Source organism: Cebus imitator, unplaced genomic scaffold (assembly GCF_001604975.1).
Source record: "Cebus imitator isolate Cc_AM_T3 unplaced genomic scaffold, Cebus_imitator-1.0 Scaffold143, whole genome shotgun sequence".
NCBI classification, from domain to species: domain Eukaryota; kingdom Metazoa; phylum Chordata; class Mammalia; order Primates; family Cebidae; genus Cebus; species Cebus imitator.
In genome coordinates, this window is record NW_016107458.1 from 3,644,406 (window position 1) to 3,672,211 (window position 27,806).

Here is a 27,806-nt window from a genome sequence, read left to right on the forward strand (position 1 = left end):
TGGAGTGGCTCCAGTGGCAGCAGCAAACTTCAGCACGGCCCTCTGGCCAGTATTCCTGGAGGATATAACACTGACATCAGCAGGGTTTTCAATGGCAACAATGGCACGAGCTGCCAGGAGAAGCTTCTCCCAGGTCCTCTTCAGATTTATGATGTAGATGCCATCACTTTTCCTTTTATAGATATACTGTTCCATCTGGAAGTCAAGGTTGGTGCCATCTAAATGGGCTCCTGCTGCCAGGAACTTAAGGACATCCTCCTCCTTCATTTGCAGGACATCAAGGGCTCTGGACATTGTGAAAGTTACCCTTTAAGTTACGACGGGAATCCAGAACAACGCCGTTTGGAGCCTTCGGCAGGTAGTGCAGAAAAGGATACAGTCAATCTTTAGGGATGCCACCCTTTTGTTCATTTTGTCCTTAAATATACCTTCAGAAATGTACAATTTTCCCACATCCTAAAATCAATGTAGTGTCAATGTACTTTTCTCTGATTTTGAGAATTTTTTTCGTATGATTAAGGACCATTTAATTTCTTCTTATGTAAACTACCTGTTCATATTTTTTGATAGAGTTACTGGTTTTATTTTTAATCAAAAGAATCTCTAATATATTTCCTTTCTCTGTGATATTAATTACAAATATTTTTTCCCAGTTAACTGTTTTTCTTTTCACTTTCTTAGGTTATTCTCTGCCATGCAAAATATTCTTGATTTTTTGGTAATAGAATGAATCAATTTTTTGCCTGTGTTGTGTCTGGGTTTTGAGTCATGGTCAGGAATGTTTTTCTCATCTCCAGGTTGTGGGTGAATTTACTCATGTTTTCTTTTAGTACTTGATGGTTTTATTTTAACATTTGTATTTCTGACCCAGCTGAAATTTATTCAGGTGTCAGGTATAAGGAATGACTCAAATACTGCACTCTTCAGAGCAGATTTTAAAACTCAGGACTTTATTATAAAGATAATAAAGGGATCTGTTCAAGATGATTGAACCCACAGTCTCTGGTGTAATCAAAGAAGGGTAGTAATAGCAGTAGGGTTCTGCTGTCTCCACTTCCAGCTTGTTTTTACTAAAGAACTGGCACTAACACCTCGTCCCTGGGGCCAAGAGAAAAATGTATGCTTTTGCCGGGCGCGGTGGCTCACGCCTGTAATCCTAGCACCTTGGGAGGCTGAGGCGGGCAGATTACGAGGTCAAGAGCTGGAGACCATTCTGGCCAACATGGTGAAACCCTGTCTCTAGTAAAATATAAAAAGTTGGCGGGGCATAGTCGTGGGCGCTTCTAGTCCTAGCTGCGTAGGAGGTTGAGGCAGGAAAATTGCTTGAACCCAAGAGGTGGAGGTTGCAGTGAGCCAGGATCATGCCACTGCACTCCATCCAGCCCGGCGACAGAGAAAGACTCCATCTAAAACAAAAACAAAAACAAAAACCCAGCAAAATGTATGCTCTGCCCTACTCAGGACTGGCCCCCTCTTCTCCTGGATCTGCAGATTACCATCTTGTCCAATGGCCTGTGCAGCTCCGTGCTAGGAGTGGGTCTTCTTCATTATAGAGACTTTCTGGGGGAGTTCTTATTCTTCACATTTGGAAATTCTGAGTTCCTGTTTAGTATGGAATCCTAATTCCAATGTCAACCGATATTTGCACAGGGTTTTGCTGATCTCCCTGTCTTTCTGAGTAATCTGAAAAGTGGTCTGGCCTCTTTGCTTGGGCCTTTAGAAATCTTTAGTACCTTCTTTGGGCAGGCTATGTTCTCTCTGATCAATGAGGTAAGGAAAGTTTTTTTTCTGCCACCTTTAGTGAGCATAGTCTCTTTCTAAGGTAATAATAATAATAGTTAAAAGGTATTGACTGCTTTGACAGGCACCAGGCTTGTCCCTCATGCTTGTGGGGCCAGAGCAATTGTACTAAAGAAGGCCCACATTCCATATGTCTACATACTTCAAAGTTAGATATCAAATAAACTTTAAAAAAATGTCCTTATTAATCCCAGCACTTTGGGAGGCTGAGGCGGGCAGATCACCTGAGGTCACAAGTTTGCGACCAGCCTGACCAACTTGGGGAAACCCTGTCTTTACTAAAAATACAAGCATGGTGGCTTATACCTGTAATCCCAGCTACTCAGGGGGCTGAAGCAGGAGAATTGCTTGAACCCTGGAGGCAGAGGTTGCAGTGAGCCAAGATCGGGCCATTACACTCCAGCCTGGGCAACAAGAGTGAAACTCTGTCTCAAAAAAAAAAAACAGTCCTTACAGGCCAGGCGTGGCTGCTCACGTGGTGGCTCCCAGCACTTTGGGAGGCCGAGGCGGGTGGATCACCTGAGGTCAGGAGTACAACACCAACCTGACCAACATGGTGAAACTCCATCTCTACTAAAAATACAAAAATTGGTGGGCACTTGTAATTCTAGCTACTCCAGAGGCTGAGGCAGAAAAATCACTTCCGGGAGGCAGAAGTTGCAGTGAGCCAAGATCACACCACTGCACTCCAGCCTGGGTGACAGAGCAGGACTCCTAAAAAATAAAAAAAAAACCTTACACTGAAAAAATTACAATATTCTCGAGGGGTCTAACACACAGGCTTGTGGGCATCAGTCCATACATGTATGCTCCAGGCACATGTTCCCCTACCCCCCAAATTACTTTCCTTTCGGGTCACCCTCTGGCCTAGAAGAACACACGCCAGCAGAGAAGTTGGGAAGATAGCCCTGTAAATGGGCTCAGAGCCATTTGTGTAGGGAATTCAAGGGCCTCAGATATCTGGAACATGGCCTTAAAAGTCAGGGTGGATATGGGCTCTGAGTGGGCATGCCTCTTTCGTCTGGCAGAATCTTTGCTCCAAAAGGAAAAGGAAAGTCTAGATGGGCCCCAGGCTGCTTTATGTACATTTGATGCGTGCAATCCTTACAACAATCCTATGAAATAGGTACTGTTATGCCTATTTTACAGATGAGGAAACTGAAAATCAGAGAGATTTAGGTAACTTGTCCAAGGCCAAAAGGCCACTAAGTGGCAAAGTAAGGATGACGGTTTGGGTGGTCGGGATCCAGAGTCATGTCTTCTGAAGTGAAAGGATTGCCCAGTTGCACTATTCCAGGATCCTTTCAGTGTAGCGTTATGAATCCCTTCCCACACCAGTGCTCAAGTGTAATCTCTCTGAATACACACACATTCAATAAAGTTGTTATGGACTCTCTTCATTCTCGGCAATCACCTGAGCCTCCTTTAGTAGAAGTAAAGTATCTCTAAAATACCTTCGCACTCTAGAATCCTGATTCTTAGGTGCAGATTATTATAGTTTCCTCTTTAGTATAAACTCGAACCATAATCTAGAATGTATACCTGAAGGTAACACAAAATTATTAACAATAATTATTAGTAATAATACTTTTTTGAGACAGAATCTCACTCCTTCTTGCTCTGTCATCAAGGCTGGAGTGCAGTGGTGTGGTCTCAGCTTACTGCATCCTCTGCCTCTTGGGATCAGGCAATTCTCATGCCTCAGCCTCCTGACTAGCTGGGACTACAGGGCATGCCACCATACCTGGCCAATTTTTTTTATTTTTAATAGAGACGGAGTTTTGCCATGTTGCCCAGGCTGGTCTTGAACTCCTCGCCTGAAGCCATCTGCCTCGGCCTCCCAAAGTGCTGGGATTACAGGTGTGAGCCACTGCATAATTATACTATTATAATTGTTAATAGTAATAACAATTATTAAATTATTATTTTAGGAAACTACCTAGCAGTGAGATTGTTGCACATCTTTAAAAGTTTGAAAAACAAATTGATACCTTTTATAGGAAGATCTCATTGCTTTTACTAGCAAACACTGGAAAAACTTAATGCCTCAGAAAAGATTTAAAACTGGGGGAAATGTAGTGCAAGTTAGTGTAATAGGAAATTTAATATATCTAGAAGAGATGATCATAAATTGTCCAAAAATGTAATAATGCAAATAGGATATTTCTCGGTATGGATTTTAGAGAAGGCAAATAAATTAGCGTATAGGGCTCACTTGGGAAGAATATATAATGTTGCCAGATCCAGTGGTCCAGATCTAACAACTAGATGTTACCCCTATTATAAAGGACCCAAAACATTTGAAACATGTTGAAAGTATAGCATGCATTATAAGCTCTATGACTAATTTTTCACATTCTTCCTTTGAGACTAGTGTTTCAATAGGGGCTGCATTAAAAAGGTACGCTATGACTGAAATATGCTCAGGAGGAGAAAAAAAAGACTTGTTACCAGCACTAATGTCTGGATTAAGAAATATGAAGTGATGTGGAGTTTCAAATGTCTGTACATTACAAGCTGATCTTCAGGCAAACTAGACTTTATGTAGAGTTCTAGCTAGTTACATTTGAAAGACAGACTCTCTCTGGGTATCTAGATATGCTTTTTAGAATAGGTCCTTTTCACACAGGGATTAAAGAGGCCTTTTCTCACTTGTCTGACCTGGTTCTTTTATGTTACCTTTATTGTACAGAGAATAAAGAGGAACCCCATCTTCACTAAAAAACATGAAAACTTTTCATTGATTTGATATTCTGTTAGACTGTACTGCCTTCCACAGCTCAATAGACAGAAACTCTTTAACCTTTGTTGAAAAGTTTAAAAAAAGATGGGAGGATAGGAAATTTTAGAAATTTTTTTTCTCCACAAATGACTGATAATTGCCCATTCTCTTTAGCCCTAGCATTTTATATCTTCTAATGTGACTTGTGTAGTTTATCTAAGATGTTTATTATTCCTGAAAACATGCTAAGCATAGAATAAGTTCTGGATGATAGATAAAATGCTGAATTTTAATTTAAAAATCAATCATTTCCTTTATGAATAAGAAATCATTTCTGCTCTAAAAATAACTGGCACTTAAGGAATTGAATAGACAAATGATTGGTACATATAATATGCAGGAAATATATATGTAACAATCAAGTAAAACAAGTTCAACATTGTTTTCATTTTTATTTTTAATAGCTTTATTGAAATATAATTTAGATACCATACATTTCACCGACTTAAAGTGGTGCTCTTTAGTATATTCAGAATTGTGCAACCAACATTACAAACTAATTTTAGAACATTTTAATCACTCCTGCCCTCCAAAATCCCATACCCATTAGTGGTCATTCCCATTTCCCCACCTCCCCACCTCCAGCTATAGGCAACCATGAATCTACTTTGTTTATATTTGTCTATTCCGGATACTCCATCTGAAAATGGAATCACACGGTATGTGTCTTTTGTGACTGGCTTCTTTCACCCAGAATAATTTTTTTTTTTAACATGGAGTCTTGCTCTTGCCTATGTTGGAATGCATTGGCATGATCTTGGCTCACTGCAACCTCTGCCTCCTTGGTTCAAGCGATTCTCCTGCCTCAGCCTCCCAAGTAGCTGGGATTACAGGCACACACCACCATGGCTGGCTAATTTTTGTATTTTTAGTAGAGATGGGGTTTCGCAATGTTGGCCACACCCAGAATAATATTTTTAAGGTCTATGTTGTATTAGTTCACTTCTTTTCATTGGAAAATAATTTTCCATTATGTACATATACACATTTTATGTATCCATTCACAAATTGATGGATATTTAGATTTGGATTATTTCCACTTTTTGGCTATTTTAACTAATGCTGCTATGAACATTCAGGTACAAGTTTTTGCGTGGATGTATGTTATTCTCTGTCTTGTGTGTATACCTAGAAGCGGAACTGTTGGGTCATATGGTAATCTATATTTAACTTTTTGAGGAACTGCCAGATTGCTTTCCAAAGCAGCTGCATCTTATTGAGATGTAATTTATCCTCACAAGCAATGTATGAGGGTTCAAATTTCTCTACTTCCTCTCCAGCACTTGTTACTACTGTCTTTTTGATTATAGCTATTCTAGTGGGTGTGAAGTGGTATCTTGTGGTTTTGATTTGCATTTCTGTGTTGGCTAATTATTTTGAGCATCTTCTCATGTGCTGTTTTTATTTTTAAATCTTTTACTTAAAAATGTGGACTCTAACCCCATTTGTTGATAACTGGTTACGTATCACTGTCAATTTTTATTAGTTTAATGGTGTCTAAAGTGTGATACTAACGAGGTCAAGGCTACAAGTTCTAGTTCTAAATAATTGGTTAGTTTCATACAGAGGAAGTTGTGATTAAACAGCTACACTCATATGTCCTAACTGTGTCCATCAATCTGACAGGCTTTTTATTTTATGTTTTTGAGACAGTCTCCTTTTGTTGCCCAGGCTGGAGAGCAGTGGCCCGATCTCAGCTCACCGCAGCCTCCACCATCCAGGTTCAAGCGATTCCTGTCTCAGCCTCCCTAGTAGCTGGGATTACAGGTGCATGCCTCTACACCTGGTTAACTTTTGTATTTTTAGTACAGACAGGATTTCACCATGTTGGCCAGGCTGGTCTTGAACTTCTGACCTCAAATGATGCGCCTGCCTCAGCCTCCCAAAGTGCTGGGATTACAGGTGTGAGCCACCGTGCCAAGCTGATCTGAAACGTTCTTGATCTTGCCGGTTATTAGGGTGTGGATTCATCAACCAAAGGATGTGTCCTAATGACTCCAAATATCATTTCAATAAAAATACAATTTATGACAATAGGTATTTTTAAAAACAATGATTTATTGTTTTAATAATAATAGTACATGGTCATTTCAAACATTTTTGAACCATCAAAATGATACAAAAAAGATAGCAGCAAATCTTTCTAAATCACATTGTTCCAAACATAACCAGTTTAGCTTTTGTGAACTATATTACAATTTATTAATATATAGATACAATTAGTTGCATGGATTGATAGATGGTTGGATGAATGGAAATAATGTCATGAGAATATGACCATACTATACTACTTTAAAAAATAAAAAGTCCTATCTCAACTAATTTTACATGGTTTAACAAAAACAAAGAAAAACTGAAGAATGAATGGAGAGAGTTGTTTCCCTACTAAATTGATTCAATGCTCACTTCCCATCTTCTAACCATGGCTTCACCATTTCTGATTCTTTTGTTCACTTCTTGGGTGGCTAAATATCATTGTCACGCAGTTTTTATTTCAAAAAGATCTCATGGGGGTGGTAGCAGAAACTTCTGGTGAATACCTACATCGATTTCTCCTTTTCTTAGCATTTAAGATCAGTGTCTGGAGCCAGACTGCCTGAGTTCAAATCCAGGATTTGTCACTATTTTGTGCATTCTTGGGCAAGTTACTTAAACTTTCTTTACATAACAGTAATTACTTCAAAGGATTATTACTAGGATGAAGATTAAATTATTTAATACATGTAAAGCACCATTTATAGTGACTGGAACATAGTAACTGCTATTTGTTACAACATTATGTTATGATATTATGAATTTTACTGGTACTTTTTTAGCCTGCTTATTTCCAAAGGACATTACCAGCCTTCTTTGACACTTTCAAGTAGAGGTTACTATCTACTGCCATATAGTAGTAATTAACATTTATCTAATGCTTTCCAAATTAACCTTTCACAAACGTATTATTTTGTTTCATTCTTACAATTATCCTGTGGGGTGAGTACTGCTATACTTTATTAAATGAAGAAAGTAAAGATCAGAGGATTTAGTGATTTGCCTAAGGTTACAATTATAAATGGCAGATTCAGACTTACTCCTCCAATTCAAATAACAATCAGGTACAGCATGGGGGTCATTAGTTATACAAATGATAATTTAGGAAATTAACATGTTCCATCCATTTTTATTTAAAAGACCCCTTTTCAATACATTTGTACATTTTCTCTGGAAAGTGTCTCTTCCTTTCCAGACCACTGCCGCTATCTCTAACTAGCCTCGAGCACTACTCTAGACCCCTAATACCTCATGCTTTGCTTACTGTTTTGTTACTCCCTTCTTCTTATTAAAAAAATCAATGACTCCATTATTTTAGTGATACAGTGCAAACCCCATGCCCAGCTCCATCTACAATCTAACCTTTCATGTGCCCTTCTTATCTTACGTGAATTCCCCCTTGCACTGAACTGGGTGTTCTCTAAATCTATTTTTCTGCATCTACCCTTTTGTTTATCTCCTAAACCCATGTAGAACCCTCTTTCAATTTATCTTTATCTCAATTCTATCCATATTTCCTAGTTCCTCCATGAAACTTTTCCTGATGTATTTTATCTGGAAAAACTCTTCCTCTTCTGAATTCTTACATAGAACTTACTGGCTCATGCCTGTACTCCTAGCCTTTTGGGAAGCCAAGGCGGGTGGATCACCTGAGATCAGGAGTTGGAGACCAGCCTGGCCAACAGGGCAAAACCCCGTCTCTACTGAAAATACAAAAATTAGCCAGGCATGGTGGTGAGCGCCTGTAATCCCAGCTACACGGGAGGCTGAGGCAGGAGAATTGTTTGAACCCGTGGGGCAGAAGTTGCAGTGAGCTGAGGTCACAATATATTCCAGCCTGGGCAACAGCCTGTTTCGTCTCAAAACGAAACAAAAACAACAAAAACTTACTGTCTTTATATAATTCATTTGACGCTGTTTTATGGCACGACACCATTGATCAACTATATTTTTGCCTATGTCTAAAACCCTTCTCAGGCTGCATTTTTGTTTTTGGTAGTGCTCTTGTTACCTAGCACAGTGCCATCTCACTTATTTGTAGATTCTGTTACCTTAAAAAGAAAGTTGAGACCAGTTCAAATCCTCTTCATTATTGCAGGCAGCAACAACTCATCCAAATTCTGTTGCTTCCAGTTCTCTTTCGAGGCTTTCCTACCATGTCGGAGGGCTATTTTAAAACCTGAGGGAGATGAACAGAGTAGGAGATTATACTGAAAGCCTGGGAAGGAAAGGGCGTTCCAAACGTCCAATCCAGCATCCTTTTGCAGCCTCGTAGTCATTGGGATTTCGAAATCTCTTTCCAACGGCTAGCTATGGCCCTAATTTGGAAATAGGCTGCTTCAGAACAGTGGATTCATAGTTCACCTAGGGCAGTTTTAGGAGAAATGCCACCAGCTTTGCGTTTGAAGGCCAAGGTTAGTTGTTCATGGTGTGAGCACCTTCCTGCTTCCAAACTCTGGTTATCTGTAAATACCCAAGTCCTCTAATTTAGGACGAAGGTCACGGGAAGGCGGTGGATCTTAGGGCAGAAGTGAGCTCACATTTGCAGCATTTTTCTTAAACTTGGCAGAATTGCACTTTAACAAATTAAAATCCACGTGAATGAAAAGGAAAAGTGAAGCAGCAAACAAACTTGAGTCAGTTACAGCACGGCGAGGACATCGGTTACAGCAACCCTCAGGGATCGATGCAGGAGAAATTCTAGTGGTGGGCTGTAGAGACTGTCTCCGTTCCAACTCCACCGCGCTTCTCCAAAGAGACCCACGCACGCCGGCTCCCGCCTCAGTCACAAGGGAACGCCAGCGCGGGCACGCGGTCGCCCTTGGTGAGCCGCGATCTCCTCACCTCGAGGGCCGCAGGCTCTGCTGACGCCGGTGCCCGTCTCGCTACGACTACCTCTGGACGCGCGGAATCCTGGGACTTGTGGTCTGTTCCGCGCTCTGCCCGCCCTAGCCGGGAAAGAGAGGACTACACTTCCCAGGATGCATCGGGGGAAGAGGCCACCAGGGCAGGGAGAGGGAGGGGGCGGCCCCAGTTCTCCGGCGCGTCGCTGTTTCCAAGCGCTGCGATCTCGCCTAGTAACCGGCAGCGGAGGTTCACGAGAGCGGCGCTGTGGCGCCGCCCTTGGAGCCCAGGCTGGAGGAAGAACCTGTCTCCCCCGGCGCCCCAGTGACGAAGCCCAACCCCCGGTGCGGGAGGCGGGGAGGGGAGGGCAAGCAGAAGATTCGCTCGCTCGCCCGCGCGGGATCCGGTACGCGCCGGCGGCGTCCGCTGGCCGCAGAGGTTAGAGGCAGAGAGCGCGGGGATGCTCCGCGGGCGAGGCTGGCTCGGGAGTGGGAGGAGTGCAGGGCGCCGCCAGGGCGGCAGTGAACGCGGGCCGAGCAGTCCTGAGGGCGGGCATCCCTCGCACCCCGCGCCGACCCCCAGGACGTGTGCGTTGCGGGGGGTGGGGTTGCTGTCCCCGGGGTCCCGCGGGCAACCCCGCTCCACGTCGGTCTCAGGGCAGGACCCGGGATTCCATGGCACCCGGTGTTTAGCGCAGACCTTTCTGGGGAGAGGTACACGATTTTTGCCACTTGTTATTTAATTTCTTCTGGACCAGGAGCGTTTGTAAGTAGTGCACTCCTCCCTCCGACTGCGCTAGTGACTCGTTTCTCCCGAGTAAGAACATCTTTCATGATGCTTGCGGATTGGAGTTGCTGATCAATGGGAGCTGCTAAGTTCTTTATGGTTTTCTTGGTGAAGAGAAGGTTCACGGAGGATGTGAATATTAAACACACATATGTGACAACTAATTGGAGCATCTAAAAAATGACCATTGCATATTCGCCCTCGGTTATTAGGGAAACAGCAAGCGTTCCTTCCAATCATATCAGCAACTGCCAGGCAGCAGCATTTACGTATATTTCATGCCATTAAGGAGATGGAACTGGAGAGAGAAAGCGGGAGTAGGGGACAATTTTTAAAAATACCAAACTTGGTTTAGTTTGGGGGATCATTTTCTTGGATTGGGTGACTTATGCGAAAAATCTATTTCTTTCTTCCTCGCTCTCGCATCCTGGATATAGACTGTCAGTTTCGGATCCAAGGACGGCGATGGCAGAGCTCACCCGGGTTGCCTGTCAAATCAAAGCTATCTGAGAATAAATCCCGCCGCCTGCCGCGAAGCCCCGGCGCACCGCAAACTTCAGTGAGCGAACTGGGTGATCGCTGTCGGGATATGCAGATCCCTGATGTAAAAGGCAGGGTGGCCCCCCCGAGAGCCTCTCCCGGGGGCCGGAGCCCGCAGGTGCAGTGAGGCGCGCGCGCTGGTGCCGGCGCCCCCGGAGCCGCCTCGCGCGGGGAGAGGGAGCTGGGCGCCCGGCGGGGTCTGGCGGCAGCGCACCGGCGGTGGCGGTGGCTCGTCTGCGGCAGCTGCAGCGGATGATGGTGGCAGCCGGCCCGCTGGGCTGTGCCTGTGCGTCGCCGCGGAAATCAGCGCCCGACGCCGCTCGCTGAACCCCTGCAGGTCCGCTGCAGCCCCAGCCTCGGCGAGGACGGCCCCGGCGCGCGGGGGGGCGGGGGGCGCGCGGGGTCGGCTTATCATGGCGGATCGGACGGCGCCCCGCTGCCAGCTCCGGCTGGAGTGGGTGTATGGGTACCGGGGTCACCAGTGCCGCAACAACCTGTACTACACGGCCGGCAAGGAGGTGGTCTACTTTGTGGCTGGGGTCGGGGTGGTTTACAACACCCGTGAACACAGCCAAAAATTCTTCCTGGGACACAACGACGACATTATCAGGTAAGGGGGTGGCCAGGGGCGGTGGGGAGGGGTTGCGTGTGAAGGCTGGGAGGGAGGGAAGAGGATGACCACCCGGGCATTCCTGGGGTCAGATCTGGGAGCCCCATGGTATCGAGGATTCTCTCTGGAGCCGCATGGAATTATTGAAGGGCTGCTGATTCTAGGGCCAGGGCAGAAGTAGAGTGGGGGGTGCAGGTGAGGAAGGAGAGGTGTCTTTTCTCTCTATCCCTCCGGAATTCCGGCTATTAAATCTCAAAGGAGTTGAATGTTCTGATGCTTTCCTGCTGCTCTTTCCTGCTACAAGTGGAAGGAGCCTGGGTAACTATCAAACACTTCTTCCTTCCCTAACCAGGTGCATGGTAGGACCAGTAGCCCGAAGTGTGGGTATCATCTTTGGGGAGGTTCCTCAGTAAGCAAGAGGATTAAGAAAGATCTAAAAGAAATTTTACTACTGGTAGTTTGGAATCTTCATCTCAGATGCTTTGGACCTGGGAAATTTCTGCAGTGGGTGGGGAGTTTGTTCTCTAATATTTTACTTGGCAGTATTTTAATGCCAAAAGCACATTTATACACTAAATGGATGCTTCCATAACATCATTGAGGTTATTAAAGGCTGGCAGCTGCTGGATCACAAAATCCTACCAGCCAGCCCACACAATGACCAACATCTGCTAGCTGATGGCCCAAGACTGATTGACAGGGGAGCTGAGTTGCATGAATGACCATTTTAGGGGCCCTCCCTATTAAATGGAAGGGGCTATATTGTGATTCTTGGTCCTATCCTTTCATCTTTGGACCAGACCCATTTTCCTCCAGCCCTTGTCAGCTCTTATGTGACCAAACAAGGTCTGGGCCAGATGTTGTTCACAGGGAATCCTTTTCAGCCTTCAGCAGTTAAGGAAGATTTTCTTCATATGGGAGTCTCAGCCCACAGGGAAAATAACTTGCTGAGGATGGACTACAACTGACAGAGACCATATTTGTACCTTCCAAACTTTGTGTTTCATTGATATAGAACAACTACCATTACATTCTCAGAATGTTGCCACTTTTGCTCTAAGTTTGTCTTTCACAATGAAATAAATGAAGTGGTGTCTTGTCGATGTTCCTAATTGCTCAGTGCAGAGAATGATTTCAAAGATTAGCTTTTTTCCTTTCCTAATGATGTACTTATATTCCAGAGCCTTTTTGTTTCCTGAGATGTAAAGTTGAAAAATTGTTACAGAAGGCAAAAAGTTAATATTCAAAATGCAGATTAAAAATACTTGACATGTTTTGAAGATGAAGATTTTAAGTGCTGGGAGCTCTAATGTTCTCAAGATTTGGTGGAACTAACATGTGAAACTTTTTTCATGTCACGTATGACAAAATAGCTTTTTTTTTTTCCCTCCCTAACATGGTGATGGTTGTGATCGGGGCATCCTTACATAGTTTTGTTCTGCAGATTTTGCTTCTCTGATTGCTAGGCTGATTATGAAAGTTACAGGTGAAAATGATTAGCAGTCTGACTCGTGAAAAGGTTGGATGTTTAAAGATTTAAACCCATTATGTTTTTGCTCTCTCTGTCTTAATGCAGTGCTTTCCATTACAACATCAAAATAAGATGTAGTCCTTTGGGGGAAGGGCGAGAGTGGCAATTAAACAGTAAATTCCCTGTGGTTAAATAATATTAGCGTGATAGTTCACTGAACTACTTTGTGAATTTGAACGCTTAGTGCTATTTTTTTCTCTGATACAAGGAAAAAAACCAAATGTACTGTTGAAACTGAAGGTGGGAAAAGGGTGGAGTTGCAGTAAACCCTTGTTATGACAAGCAGCCGGGCCAGTGGGATGTGATGAAATCTAGCTTGGGTGGTTAAGGAAACATTCAGATTTGAAGAAAAGGTGAATGAAATGATTTGTATAACTGGGTTTGCAGGGAGCCTCAGCTGATGAAAAGAAAAAGAGACAGTTAATGTCTGATCTATGTATTCAGGTACTTTAGTGACATAGTAGTAAGCCTGATTTCAGAGAAAGGATTGTATTTATAATTCTCCACAATATTTGGTTGGGTCAGAGTATGTATAGGTGAGCAGAGCAGAGCTCTTTAACATCCAAATACGTCTTTGTACATAAGAATAAAATTAAGTTCAATGAATTAAAAAACACAAACCACAGATCATTATGGGATTAAGAGCTATAAAATTGGAATGTTTATGCTGTTCTTTTGCTTTGCGTTATGTATGTAAATATCTTTTTCTGGTGAAGGCACTGCATAAACCACAATGCACAATCTTTTGTCCTTATGAATTTCAACTCATTTCTGTGTATCCCAGTATACTACTATTCTTCCGCATGAAATATCGAAGTTTATTATTAAACGGAGAGGACTATAGCTAAGGATCTAATGCAAAAATATATATTTTTTCTGAATCATTACATGAATATCAAAACTTGTTCATTTCTAACTCCTGTTTCCATCAAATGAGATAATGTAAGACAGTCCACTAAGTCCATTTGGTACTTAGCTTTTGCATTAGTTTGAAAGATAGATATGTATCCATCTATACTGCTTTATTTTTTGTGCTGCTTTGCCTAGAATATTAACTAGAAAGCAGCTCAACAAGTATTGATAACATACTGTGTTTTATGAAACCGTGTTATCTCCAATTTGGTAGTTGGCTAACATCAAGACCCAAATCAGGGCTTGATAGCAAGGACACTGATAAAGACTGGGATAACTACTAACTTGGTTTCTACTTTAGGTAGTAGAAGATGACACAGAATAGGAGTAAATGAAAGAAAAGGCCACGAACACATTCATCCTCTGTTACTTCCCTTCCGTTTTCACAGTGATTCCTGTTGAGACATTTATCTCTTCACTCTGGATCTCTGTATGTACTGCTTCTGACTAGTTCCCCATTTCCGTGTTCTTCTCCTTCATTTTTTGGCTCCCATTTGCAAGGGAGGTTTATCTACAATGCTGCTTTAGGGGAAAGGGCACTGACTTGATTATCACGCACACTTGGGTATAAACCCTACTCTACCATTTACTGGAGGCATCTGGGTGAGTGGATTTACTTCTCAGGGCCTTGTTTATTTGTGAAATGAGAGTGCCAATACCTAAACTGCAGAGTTGTAACTATTAGAAAATAATTGTATGCAAGAGGTTTAGTGTGGGGCCTGGCCCTTAGTTGGTGCTCAATAAATATTCTTAGTTGTGGTAGAAGTAGTATTTCACTAAACACACACCTCAAAAACAAAACAATGATTCATCATTGCTCACAGGCAGAAGTCCAGATTCCTAAGCTTTCTGTTCTCTCTCCTAACCTACCATCCTATCCTTATTTTCCTTTTTTAAAAAATCATAAATTGTTTGCTTCCCACTTGCCATATGATGACTCTGTTCTTCCCTGCCTCACACTGGCATGATTCATCTTCCCCGCTGGCCATTCTCTCTCCGTCCAGCCCCACCCCTCCAATGGCACAGCAGTGGGAGCTTGGACTTTGCTGTCAGTCATAGCTGAGTTTGAACCTAGGTCTGCCACTAGCTGGTGACTTTAGTAAACTTCTCCTAGTCTTTTTTTTTTTTTTTGAGACGGAGTTTCACTCATGTTACCCAGGCTGGAGTGCAATGGCGCGATCTCGGCTCGCCGCAACCTCCGCCTCCTGGGTTCAGGCAATTCTCCTGCTTCAGCCTCCTGAGTAGCTGGGACTACAGGCACGCACCACCATGCCCAGCTAATTTTTTGTATTTTTAGTAGAGACGGGGTTTCACCATGTTGACCAGGATGGTCTCGATCTCTTGACCTCGTGATCCACCCGCCTCGGCCTCCCAAAGTGCTGGGATTACAGGCTTGAGCCACCGCGCCTGGCCAACTTCTCCTAGTCTTAACTGTCTCATCAGTGAAGCAGCTTTTCACTTATAAAACAGAGTTTTAAAGGCCTCTCCTTTTTAGTTTATTGCGGAGATTACATACAAGAATGTTTGGCCAGTGGAAAGTGCTCAGCACAGGGATCCTGTTTGCATCTGCATCCTGCAAGGCCCCATCTGCTGCAGTCTCATCTCTCCCAGGAGACCTCGGACCATCCTCAGACGAAGGGGTGCCTTGCACTTCCAAAACTTTGTGTGTTTTGTGACCGATGCTGCTCACTTAATATGTATCATTTAGGGCTATCCTTTCACTCTGTTTTCATTTGCAAGCATATATAAGACCCTTGAGGCTGAGAATGAATCTTATAACCAGAGCTAACATCTCCTGAGTGCCAAACTCAGAACTAAATGCGTGTATGGATTGATCTCTTCCACCCTCTCACGGTCCAGTGAGATAGGCACTGTTGCTAAACCCAGCCTACAGGGGAGGTAGCTGAGGCACAGAGAGGTTGAAGATTTGCCTGTTGTCACTGGCAGACTGTAGAATGGGAACTGGAACCCAGATCAGTCTGATTCTGAAGCTCCAAGCTTTGGCTTCACTGCTTTATGGCCTCGTATTTTTCTGTCATTGTGGTGCCTACAACTATGCCTACTTCCTAACCAGAACTTAGTAAGTTGTCACGCTTTGTAACTGTGCTTATCCTTTGTTGGTCTATAAATCCTTTGATTTATTCAAGAATATTAGACAGAATTCTGTCTAGAATTCTAATGATCTACTTGAACATGGAACCATATTCAAGTTTACTTTAGAAACATCCCCAGCTTGGCCAGGCTAATCCCAGCAATTTGGGAGGCTGAGGTGGGCAGAGCACTTGAGCTTGGGGATTCAGGACCAACCTAGATGGCATGGCAAAATTCCATCTCTACAGAAAATATAAGAGCTGGCTGGGCACAGTGGCAGGTGCCTGTGGTCCGCACTACTCAGGGACCTGGAGCAGGAGAATCTCTTTGGCCCCAGGAGGCAGAGGTTGCAGTGAGCTGGGATTGCGCCATTGCACTCCAGCCTGGGTGACAGGAGTGAGACCCTGTCTCAAAAAAAAAAAAAAAAGAAACATTCCCAGCTTTGGAACAACGACCTGAAACAATGATCCATTGGAGATGTTTAATTTAAAAAAATTCTTTTAGTCAAAATTGTGACATGACTAAAATAATCTAGCACTACAAATACAATTGAAGTTGTTGGATTTGAAGAGACAGAACTAACAGCTGTGGTTGGGCCTGGAGTGTCAGGTAAGCAGGCTCACATGAAGGCCTAGAGATGTGACTTTGTATTCTTTAGTCTCTTGACCAGTTTGAATAAGAGAAACATGGAGGTAACCACAAAGAATCAAATCCATGTTGAATTGAGTGCTTGCTGTATGCCAGACACTTCATATATATGTCATCCTATTGAATTCTTCCACCCCCAACGCTGAGAAATGGATTTTCTCATTTTACAGGTATGGCTCTGAGAGGGAAAGAGATTTAATCAGAGTTACTCAGTAGGACAATCCTACTGCTCATTGGATCCCACTTACTCTTTGCATTGGAAAGAGCATGAAGTGAAAGCTTTTGATGGAAGTTTATAAGGATCTTCCTGAATGATTGCATGATTGCTCTTCTTATTAATAAATTATAGTCCATTTGGTGATTTTTAGTAAGATTTATTTATTCTCTAAGTTGGTTATAATTTATTCTTCATATTTGTTAATTCATCAAAAAGTCACTTTACATCTGTAATGTGCCAGGTGCAGAGGGTATAACAGTGAACATGACAAAGTTTCTGCCCCCTTGAAGCTAACTTTCTGATGGGGGAAGCCAACAGCAAATGGACAAGAAAATATGGTGAATATAGATTTTGATAAGTGCTAAGAAGAAAAATAATCACAGAGAAACTGGGTTGAGTGGGGGTTTGGAAGCCATCTTAGGCAAGATTTCCAGAGCAGGTCTCTTGTGAGATGGCATTTAAGCAGAGACCTGAAGGGTGTGAAGGGGAGGACAGGTGAAGATATAGAGGCAGAGGAGAGGTTATGTGCAAAAGTGCCAGGGTGGGAAGAAACTTAATGTGCCTAAAATTCTGGTATAGATAGTCAGAGAAAGACCAAGGTCATTATAATTCTCATACAGGTCATTAATGCCTTATGGGTTTTGGTACCATATGTCCTAGATTTCCCAGGACAGTCACAAATATTCCATTCAGTTATGGTCATGGATATACTTGTTCTTGTCACATCATGAATCTCAATTTTTAATTCAGAAATAAGTGGCCAGGCACAGTCCTATCATCCCAGCTCTTTGGGAGGCTGAGGTGGGAGGATCATCTGAGCCTGGGAGCTGAGGACCAGCCTGGGCAACATAGGGAGACCCCACTGCTACAAAAAATTAAAAAATTAGCCACATGTTGTGGCCTGTGCCTATGGTCTCAGCTACTTGGGAGGCTGAGGGAGGAGGATCACTTGAGCCTGGAAGGTCAAGATTGCAGTGTGCTGTGATCACACCATTGCACTTCTGCCTGGGTGACAGGGCAAGACCTATCTCAAAAACAAAACAAAACAAAACAAAAAATATGACTATGTTTTCTTTTGGAAAATGTGGTTACCACATAATTGGTCACTGCTTGAAAACATTACACTGAACTATACTATCTTATAAAGAATTATATAGTACCACCAACCACATCAGTCAGACATGTGGATTACACTGTGGGAAGTGAAAAACTGTTCTTGGTAGCAACCCTAATTAGGCGACACTCTCCTACAGCCTCTCCAGTCCCCAAGGGTGTGGATCTGAACACCTTTTGAAGCATGTGAAATTGTTTTCCACAACAGCCACACCATTTTTCTGTCCTACCAGCAATGTATGAGAGGCCCAATTTCTCCACATCCTTGTCGAGATTTATTATTGTCTGTCTTTTTTACCATAGCCGTGCTGCTGGGTGTGAAATGATGTTTCATTGTGGTTTTTTCATTTCTTTCATGACTAATGATATTGATCATCTTTTCATAAACTTAGCCATTTGTGTATCTTCTTTGGAGAAAAGTCTGTTCAAGTCCATTACCCATTTTTAATCCGTTTGTCATTTTATTGTTAAGTTGTAAGAGTTCTTTATATATTCTGGGTACAAGTCCCTTATATATCATTTGCAGATTTTTTTCCCATTCAGTGAGTTGTCCTATTCACTGTCTTGATGGTACCCTTGGAAGTACAAAAGTTTTTTATTTTGATGATGTCCAATTTATTAAATTTTTAATGTTTTTTTATATTATATCTAGGCAACCTTCACCTAATCTAAGGTCATCAAGATTTACTCATATGTTTTCTTCCAAGAGTTTTATAGTTTTAGCTCTTACATTTAGGTAGACGATCCATTTTGAGTTTTTATATATGGTGTGAGGTAGGGGTCCAACTTTATTCTCTTGCTTGTGGATATCTAGTTGTCCTAACATCGTTTGTTGAAAAGACTACTTTTCCTCCATGAAATTGTCTTGGATGCCCATAGTCTTTGAATTCAGCCAGCAGCAGACTAACTTCTCCCATGTAGAAGATGCTGAATGTTTGGGGACTCAGAAATGGGAATAACCATGAAAGAGATTAACCTAGATGAAATAGAAACCAGAGGCTTTGGTTGCTGTTCTGTATTTGTAAAGATGCTGTTTTATCTGATAAGTGACATATAGATTTTTATATATTTATCAAGTAAACTACTTATACCTTGATGAATGTAGTATTTAGTAACTGCTGGTTTAGGGACCAAGAACAGTCTATACATTGGATTTGTTTACTCCCAAAGGTTTTTCCTTTTTAAAATGATTTTATAAACATCAGCCTTGCTGCTGGGCAAAGGTCTGTTGAGCCAGCTGAGGAGGTGAGTAGTATGGAAAGCATAGGGAATTGTAATAGAGGGTGCCCTTTGACCTCTACCCCTTTAGCAGTTCATTCTTTTCTTCCTCTAAAGGGAGGTAGGCATCTAGATGGCCTCAACTGGAATTTGAAGGATTCTGGGATTGCCCACTGGTTTGCTGCCTGCCACTTGCTTTCCCATTAACACAGAGGTGGGGGAACAGCAGGCCAGAGAAGAAAGGAGCTCCTAGAGAAGAAAAGAGCTCCTAGAGAAGAAAGGAGTTCTCTTGAGTGGTAGTACCTTAATAGGCTGGTCAGAGAATTTTTCTAAGGCTATGGAGAATTATTTTAAGTCATGAGCATTCATTTTTACTTTACCTGCTGTTTAATAATGCCAGGAAGACATTTTTCTGTGTTATGAGTTGATTTTATGCATAGGAAAAAAACAAGACTCACAAATGACAAGATGTCTTCTAAGTAAGGGATCATCAGTTGCAAGAAACTTTTTCAAAGAAGTACAATTAAGGAGGAGATTACAAGGTGACATGGAAACCTTTTGGAACTCAATTACAGGGAGTGTGGCTGGCCTCTTAGGCACTGCACACTATCAGGCAGCTATTCTTTCTCCACTTTTTTCTCTTGCAATTGTCCCTATGCATCACAGATATTCACATCTCTGCTTCTCTGTGGACAACACATACTTTGATTTTTCTCTGGCTATTTAATTTTAACTCAAGGATTCACTTTGCACATGGCCACCCTCCCCAAAATCCACCTCAGTCCCCTGAATACAATCCATCTTGGTCCTACAAAACCAACTGAATCAATCTTTTGAGTCTTAATTCCAAATTTCGAGAATCTAATTGTCCTAGCATGGCTCAGGATGTCCACCGGGTCTAAACAGCTGTAGCCTGGAGGGCGAGACAGTGTTTCAAAGGGCTGCCCCTTTAAAGAAGATCTCCCCACCCCTAATAAGGGGGGAATAGACTGAGAGAGAATAAATCGCAACTTTACTACAGAAGGTGGATTAGAAGAGGAGGAGGCAAATGATTTCTTAGTGCACAGAGAAGAAGAGGACAGTGATAAGAAATGCAGAGTTGAGGACCAGAAAAGGTAAGTAAAAGTATACTAAAAGGGCTTACTTTAACAATATTGGTGTTGTGATGTATCCTGGAGTTTTCACTTCTCATAAGAGATTATGCCAAAGTGTCTCTGGGGAGTGCTAGGCAATGGCTGGTGGCCACAGCCTTGGAAGGCCAGTTGGGCATTCAGTGTTTCCCACTGGGGTGCCAGTGCTAATATTAAGGGTGTTTTATCCCCTGCTGGGGTGGTGTCAGGGTGGTGGGTTAGAGGGATGCAGATGGAAATGAGGCTGATATTGGCAGGCACTGGGGAGGTGGCTTGATGGTGCTCACTAGAGGCTTCCTGGCGCCGGCACAGCTGCCAAGGTAGTGGAAGTGGGAATGAGGGACAGCAGCTGTTTACCAACTGGTAAATAAATAGTTACATATTTTAACTGGTAGAGATACTGGTACATACCTGCTGAGCATCAGCCATGGCAATGAGTGAAAAGTCTGCACGAGTGAACTCTTGGATGATTTAGTGAGTTGGCTATCTAACATGTTTTGAAAATGAATTTACCTAAGGCCAGATTTAAAATCTGCTTAAAGTTCCCTGTTGCCTGCAGGATGAGGGTCAAACTCCCTCAGGATGTTCTCTAAGATCTATTTTGATCTTCTTCCTGGCTTCTCTTCCAGCTCGATGTCTCTCCCTGTCTTAACATCCTGCATCCACATCACACACCTTGCAGTTCCCTGAACCCAGCATTCTATTTTGTGTTGCCTCATTCCTGCATGTATCATTTTGGTTGCCTGAAATGACCCTTCCTTCCTCCACTTGTACAGTCCTTCTCTTCCTTCAATATCAATGCAAGTGTCACCTCTCCCGGAAGCTTTATCTGACAGCTCAAGACTATCTTTTCCTCCTTTCTCTATGCATCTGGGCCATCATGCACATTTCTGCCTTCTGGAGTCATTGCATTGTGTTGCATTTGTTGACTTACCCATGTTACCATCTGCTTTAAGTTTCATGTTTGTGCCCCTGTGCCTAGCACCTTGTCATGGGCATAGTAAGTGCTTTGAATATTTTTACTTGTTATTCTTTATATTTCAAATAATGGAAGGAGCAAGGTGTGAAATAGGGGTGAGATTTCTATAGAACTCATTTTATACATACTTTGTAAAGAGAAAAACCTGAAAATATGATTCTCAGCTGGCATTAAGAGGCAGGATTCAGAATCTTCTTTTTAAAAAGAATACTTGAATGGCAATAATAACTGATTATTGCTGTGTTCTTAGTCAGACACTAAATTTGATTTGACTTCTTCCTTCTACTTCTCTACTGGTCTAGATGGAAAATACAGACACTGAAGACATACTGTTTCCTCCTGGAATATGGCCATGGAGACGTTCCTTTTGAATGTTTGTGCGTAAGATATTTTGACTGTATTATAAGAAAAATCATGATTTGCATCCCCTTCAATGTAACAAATGTGGTCTTTTAAGCAACTTTTGAAAATATGTTGGAATGTTTGTAAGAGGGAAGTGAAGTCCAGATTTCTGCAGAGATTGTAAAGTAGCACCTGCCAGCTCTAACTAAATTTGTCTTTCCTGGCCCAAAGAGTTTCATCCAAGATACAGAAGTAGGGGTTTGAGGCAAGACCCCTGGAGAAAAGCGACTTTTGAAGGCTGAAGTGCAGTTTGGCAGGGAGGTGGAGAAAGAATGGGGAAGGAGGGAACAACAGGGCAGTAACAGCTTGTGCAGGGGCTTAGGGGCTTAAAATAGTAGGGTCCCCTGAAGCAAGAGTTGCTCAATGTTACCAGAATGACAGGTGAGAGTGAGGAGGGGAGATGAAGCTGGATTAGGTGGGCTGGAGCTAGATGGCTAAGGGATTTACCGCTCATTCCACAAGTTATGGGGACCAGTGAGTGCATTTAAACAAGGCAAGACAAGGCCAATTTACATTTTAGAAAGATCATGGCAGGAGGAGTATTTCTACTTTGTTTTTATTAACCCTTTCTTCCAATTCCTTTCTCCTCTTTTCCTTCAATGCCAGACTTCTCAGAAGAGGGAGCATGATGTTGTGCATGGGGGTCAGGGTCCCATGGGACTGAACATCACACGGGCTCTGTCTCTATCCAGATGTGTGACTTTGGGCACGGCATTTACCTTTTCTGGGCCTCAGTTTCCTCATTTGTAGATCTCTGAGATCCTTCCAAAATCTCTTTTAAGTTCTGAGGTTCTTAGATGTCTCCATTTACTGCCTCTGTCTTCTTTATCTCTCATTCCCTCTTCAACATAGTGAACTGGTTTCTACTTCCGCCGGCCACTGGAGTTCTCTGGAGTGGCTTCAGTGACCTCCTTTGCTAAGTGGAGCCATGTCGTGCTTAACCTCTTCTCAGTGTTGGGTCAGCTGATGATCTTCTCATTGCCCTTCCTTTTCATTCGTCATCAGTGTGTTCCCCAGGTTTTCTCTTACCTCACCTGCCCTTTGTCTGCCTCCTCTCCCTAGGCCTACCTAATATATATATAGGGGCCCATCAATGTCACTAATCAGGTTTTCTTGCCAAAAATCCATAGACTCAATCTAATTATGAGGAAACAGACCAATGCAAATTGAGGGGCATTCTACAATACAACTGATCTGGACTTGGCAAAGAATGTTATTCTTGTAAAAAACAAAAACAGATTGAGAAACTGTCCAGCTTGAAGGAGACTAGAATTATAGAACTAAATGCAATGTGTGACCTTGGATTGGGTGGAGAGGGGTGCTATATATAATAGTATTGGGACAATTGGTGAAATTTGAATATGGGACTGTATATGAAGTAACAGCTTTGTGTCACTGTTAAATATTCTGAATTTGATTGTAGCAATGCAGTTATATAAGAGAATGTACTTATCTTGAGACAGAGTCTTGCTCTGTTACCCAAACTACAATGCAGTGGCATGATCTTGGCTCACTGCAACTTTTACCTCCCAGATTTAAGGTATTCTTCTGCCTCAGCCTCCTGAGTAGCTGGGATTATGGGACCACCATGCCTAAGTTTTGTATTTTTATTTTTATTTTTTTATTTTTTTATTATTATTTTTTTTTGAGACGGAGTTTCGCTCTTGTTACCCAGGCTGGAGTGCAATGGCGCGATCTCGGCTCACCGCAACCTCCGCCTCCTGGGTTCAGGCAATTCTCCTGCCTCAGCCTCCTGAGTAGCTGGGATTACAGGCACGCGCCACCATGCCCAGCTAATTTTTTGTATTTTAGTAGAGACGGGGTTTCACCGTGTTGACCAGGATGGTCTCGATCTCTTGACCTCGTGATCCACCCGCCTCGGCCTCCCAAAGTGCTGGGATTACAGGCTTGAGCCACCGCGCCCGGCAAGTTTTGTATTTTTAGTAGAGTCAGGGTTTCACCATTTTGGCCAGGCTGGTCTTGAACTCCTGACCTTAATAATGCAATGCATGAAAGTAGTGCCAAAGACTGCAATTACTTTTGCACCAACCTTATAAGTCAAGTCGTGTCAGTTCTCTGCCTTGCACCCTCAGAGTAAAAGCCAGTCCCTGTAAGGGCTTCTAAGTCCCTGTTTGGGGATTTGGCCCCTGTTACCTCTGTGATCCAATTTGTTTTCTCTGCATTCCTTGATCTGTTCCAGCCACACTGGCCTTCTAGCTGCTGCTTGAATACCTAGGTCTCTTCTGCCGCAAGGCCTTTGTACTCTTTGCACTCTTTGTGCCTGGATCCTTCTCCCCTCAGACATTCACATGACACTACTCACTTCCCTTAGGTGCCTGATCAGTGTTACCTTAACCGATCACACTATTTAAGATTCAGACTCTTCTCTAACACATTCCTTAGTGCCCATCCTTGTTGTATTTTTTTCCATAGTATTTCTTTTGATCCTTCTTGTCTCTTTAAAATATAAGTTCTATTTGGGCAGGGCTGTTTCATTTACTGCTCTGCCTACAGTTCTTATAATGGGGCCTGGCATGTAGAAGGTGCTTAATAAGTGTTTGTTGAATGAATAAATGAAAGACTTGGGCATGACTTTTATCTTTGGATGATCCCCATAGAATTTCTGCTTAGAAGAGGACTTCTTTTTTGTACTCCTTTGACAGACTATGAAGCCTATAGACCCTATCTCGGAGTAATAGCCTTGTTTGTTCTGTTTTACACTTTTATTGCAGTGTAAAACAGGTATAGAAAAGTACATATATCATCGTGTACAGCTGGATCATTCTCACAAACTCAACACAACTGTAACCTTGCTGACATTAAGAAATTAATATCACCCGAACCACAGACAGCACTTCATGCCCTTTTTCAGTGATAATCTCCACTGCAAAGGCAACCTCCATCCTTTCTTTCTTTCTTTTCTTTTTTTTTTTTTTTTGTGAGTGTTCAAGTCACTCTTTTTTTTTTATTGAATTTTAGATTTTGAGGTACATGTGAAGAACATGTAAGATTGTTGCATAGGTACCCACATGGCAGTGTGGTTTGCTGCCTTCCTCCTCATCACCTATATCTGGCATTTCTCCCTATGTTATCCCTCCCCAACTTCCCACCCCCTGCTGTCCCTCTCCTGTTTCCCCCCGACAGATCCCAGTGTGTAGTGCTCCCCTCCCTGTATTCATGTGTTCTCATTGTTCAACACCCACCTATGAGTGAGAACATGCGGTGTTTGATTTTCTGTTCTTGTGTCAGTTTGCTGAGAATGATGGTTTCAGGTTCATCCATGTCCATACAAAGGACACAAACTCTTCGTTTTTTATGGCTGCATAGTATTCCATGGTGTATATGCACCACATTTTCCCTGTCTATTCTATCATCGATGGACATTTGGGTTGGTTCCAAGTCTTTGCTACTGTGAACAGTGCCTCAGTGAACATTTGTGTGCATATGTCTTTATAATAGAACTATTTATAATCCTTTGGATATATACCCAGTAGTGGGATTGCTGGGTCAAATGGAATTTCTATTTCTAGGTCTTTGAGGAATCGCGACACTGTCTTCCACAATGGTTGAACTAATTTACACTCCCACCAACAGTGTAAAAATGTTGTCTCCAGATTTTTTAATGATTGCCATTGTAACTGGTGTGAGATGGTATCTCAATGTAGTTTTGATTTGCATTTCTCTAATGACCGGTGATGATGAACATTTTTTTAAGTGTTTGTTGGCCTCATGTATGTCTTCTTTTGTAAAGTATCTGTTCATATCCTTTGCCTACTTTTGAATGGGCTTGTTTGTTTTTTTCTTGTAAATCTGTTTTAGTTCTTTGTAGATTCTGGATATTAGTCCTTTGTCAGATGGGTAGATTGCAAAAATTTTTTCCCATTCTGTTGGTTGCCGATTCACTCTAATGGCTGTTTTTTTTTGCTGTGCGGAAGCTGTGGAGTTTGATTAGGTCCCATCCTGACTTTTAAGAGCATAGATTAGTTTTGCTTAAGGTACTTTTAAAAGGAATGGTACAGTATGCATTCTTTTGTGTCTGGCTCCTTTCAATCAATATTATGCTGATGAGATTCATTTGTGTTTCTGTGTGCTTATTCTCAGTTCTGTGTTTTTTGTTGTGTGGAAATACTGGAGTTTACGTATTCTACTTTGGATGGTTTGCATTTTCCTTTGGCTACTAGTACAGGCATTCTAGTACAAGTGAACGTATATGCAGTTCCACCTAGGAGTGGTATTGTTAGGTCATAGGGTGCACATATGGTCAACCTTGCTAAGTACTGTCAGATGGTTTTCCAAAGTGGTTATATCTGGCCAGATGCAGTGGCTCACATCTATAATCCCAACACTTTGGGAGGATGAGGTGGGCGAATCACATGAGACCAGGAGTTTGAGACCATAGTGGTTGTATCAATTTACACTTCCACCATCACAGAATAGTGTTTCTCATGTATAAAGTAGAATATATACATATAGCCTATAGGAAATTAATTCTCTTGAAATGTAGTTATAAAAATAGTTTTAATATGTGGGTATATATTACACATGCTTCATTATTAACACATGCAATTAAAAAGTTTAGCAGTTCTAATAATTACTTTTAAATAATAATTTAAAAGTAGTGATGGATATGCCTGATGTTTGAGATATCTGCAACAAATGTAATGTGATATGAAAATTCTGTGTTTTTACTGGTCACAAGGTCACAGGTACTGCTAATACTTCTCTGGTTTGTTGATTACCTTCTGAATGATAGGAAATCCTAATCTGTAACAAGTTAGTGAAAATAAAGGTATAATTTTTAATCTAAGTTCATCAACCTCCTGAAATCTGTAAAAGGGTACATAGACCCCTAGATTAAGAACCCCTTAAGAAAAATGACTTACAATCAAGATTTCTTGAGTGTCTCCTGTGTGCCATACCCTGTGTGAGGCAGTGGGGACCCAGCAGCACACAGCACACAGCTCTTCTCGAGGAACTTGCAGTCACGAGGGCAGGAGTTAGCACATGCACAGTTGGATATGGTTAGTTACCCAAAGTGTGTGAGAGCCTCTAGACATACTCCTAGCCTATTCAAAGGAGGTGGGTGGTGGTTAGGGAAGGCTTTCTGGACAAAGGGGCATCATTAGATTTAACTTGTCACTCTGGCTGCAGTGTGGGTAGTGGATTGGAAGAAACAGGTCTGCAAGCACTTGAAGTAATCCAGGTGTGAAGTAATTGTGGTAGCATGCGAGGAGAACTGTGAATATGTTCTGATTCTGGATTCCTGATGATGGATTGTCTATGAGGGTGGGCATTGGGAGTGGGTAGAAAGAAGGCCAGTAGATGTAAGGCCATGGTCCAGTTTCTGACTTAGCTTGTTGGATGGTGATAACCATTCACTGAAACAGAACTAGGAGCAGGTTCAGGGGCAGGGGAGATGAGTTCAGCATTGAACATATTTAGATTGAGGTGTCTGTGAAACATCCAAGAGGTGGTTATACATCTATATGGGCTCTTGCTCAGGAGAGAGCTGTGGGAGTTTCAGTGGTGTGTGTAGGAGTGGGTGAGATACCCAGGGAGGGTAGGGAGGAAAGACAAGAGCCCAGGGTCAGGACTTTGAGAAAGATCAATGTTTTAGAGACCAGCAGATAAAGGGGTGCTAATGAAAGATGGGAATGGTCACAGGAGTAGGAGGCAAACCAGGGAAGTAGAATGCCCTGGAAACCAAGAACAGAGAGGGTGTCAAGGAGATGCTCAGCAGACTCAGCAGAGAGAAGAAGGTGAGTCAGGAAAAGAGCCCAGTGGATTCAGCAGTAAGGAGGTCATTGATGAATTGCTTTTACTACATAAACACTGGGAATGGTAACTTTTCTCTGAATTGTACTTTTATCTGGGTTTTAATGTTTCTGTTACAGCAATAAGAATGTCCAAGGGTCATTTCCTTTTAGGTTTACTTTTCTTCTTACATCTGCTTTATATATTTCCTCATGCTCCAGTGAGCTTTATGCTCCAGTGGTAGCAGGCAGTCCTTTCAGCTTAATGACTTTTATCTCTAGCAGACTCTAGCTATTTTTTTTTCTTAGGACAATAAGAGGTATCGTTACAGATGCTGCTTCTTGGCAAAAAGACTTCCAGGTCTATTTTTCTGCAGAGTGGACATGAACACAATCACTTTGTCCGGCCCCGTTTA

General features: G+C 42.4%; 1 protein-coding gene across 7 annotated transcripts in view; it reads left to right on the forward strand.

Annotated features, from left to right (window-relative positions):
- The first annotated feature begins 9,621 nt into the window (after positions 1-9,621).
- Positions 9,622-27,806, forward strand: part of EML6 (EMAP like 6) — a 253,399-nt gene continuing 235,214 nt past the window's right edge. For all 7 annotated transcript variants that reach the window (XR_005202459.1, XR_005202460.1, XM_017542366.2 and 4 more), the window contains exons 1-2: positions 9,622-9,898; positions 10,684-11,396. Coding sequence is in view for 5 of the 7 variants with exons in the window: in XM_017542366.2 (XP_017397855.1) it covers positions 11,200-11,396 (197 nt within the window). In the remaining 2 variants the exon portion in view is untranslated. The remainder of the gene's footprint in view (positions 9,899-10,683; positions 11,397-27,806) is intronic.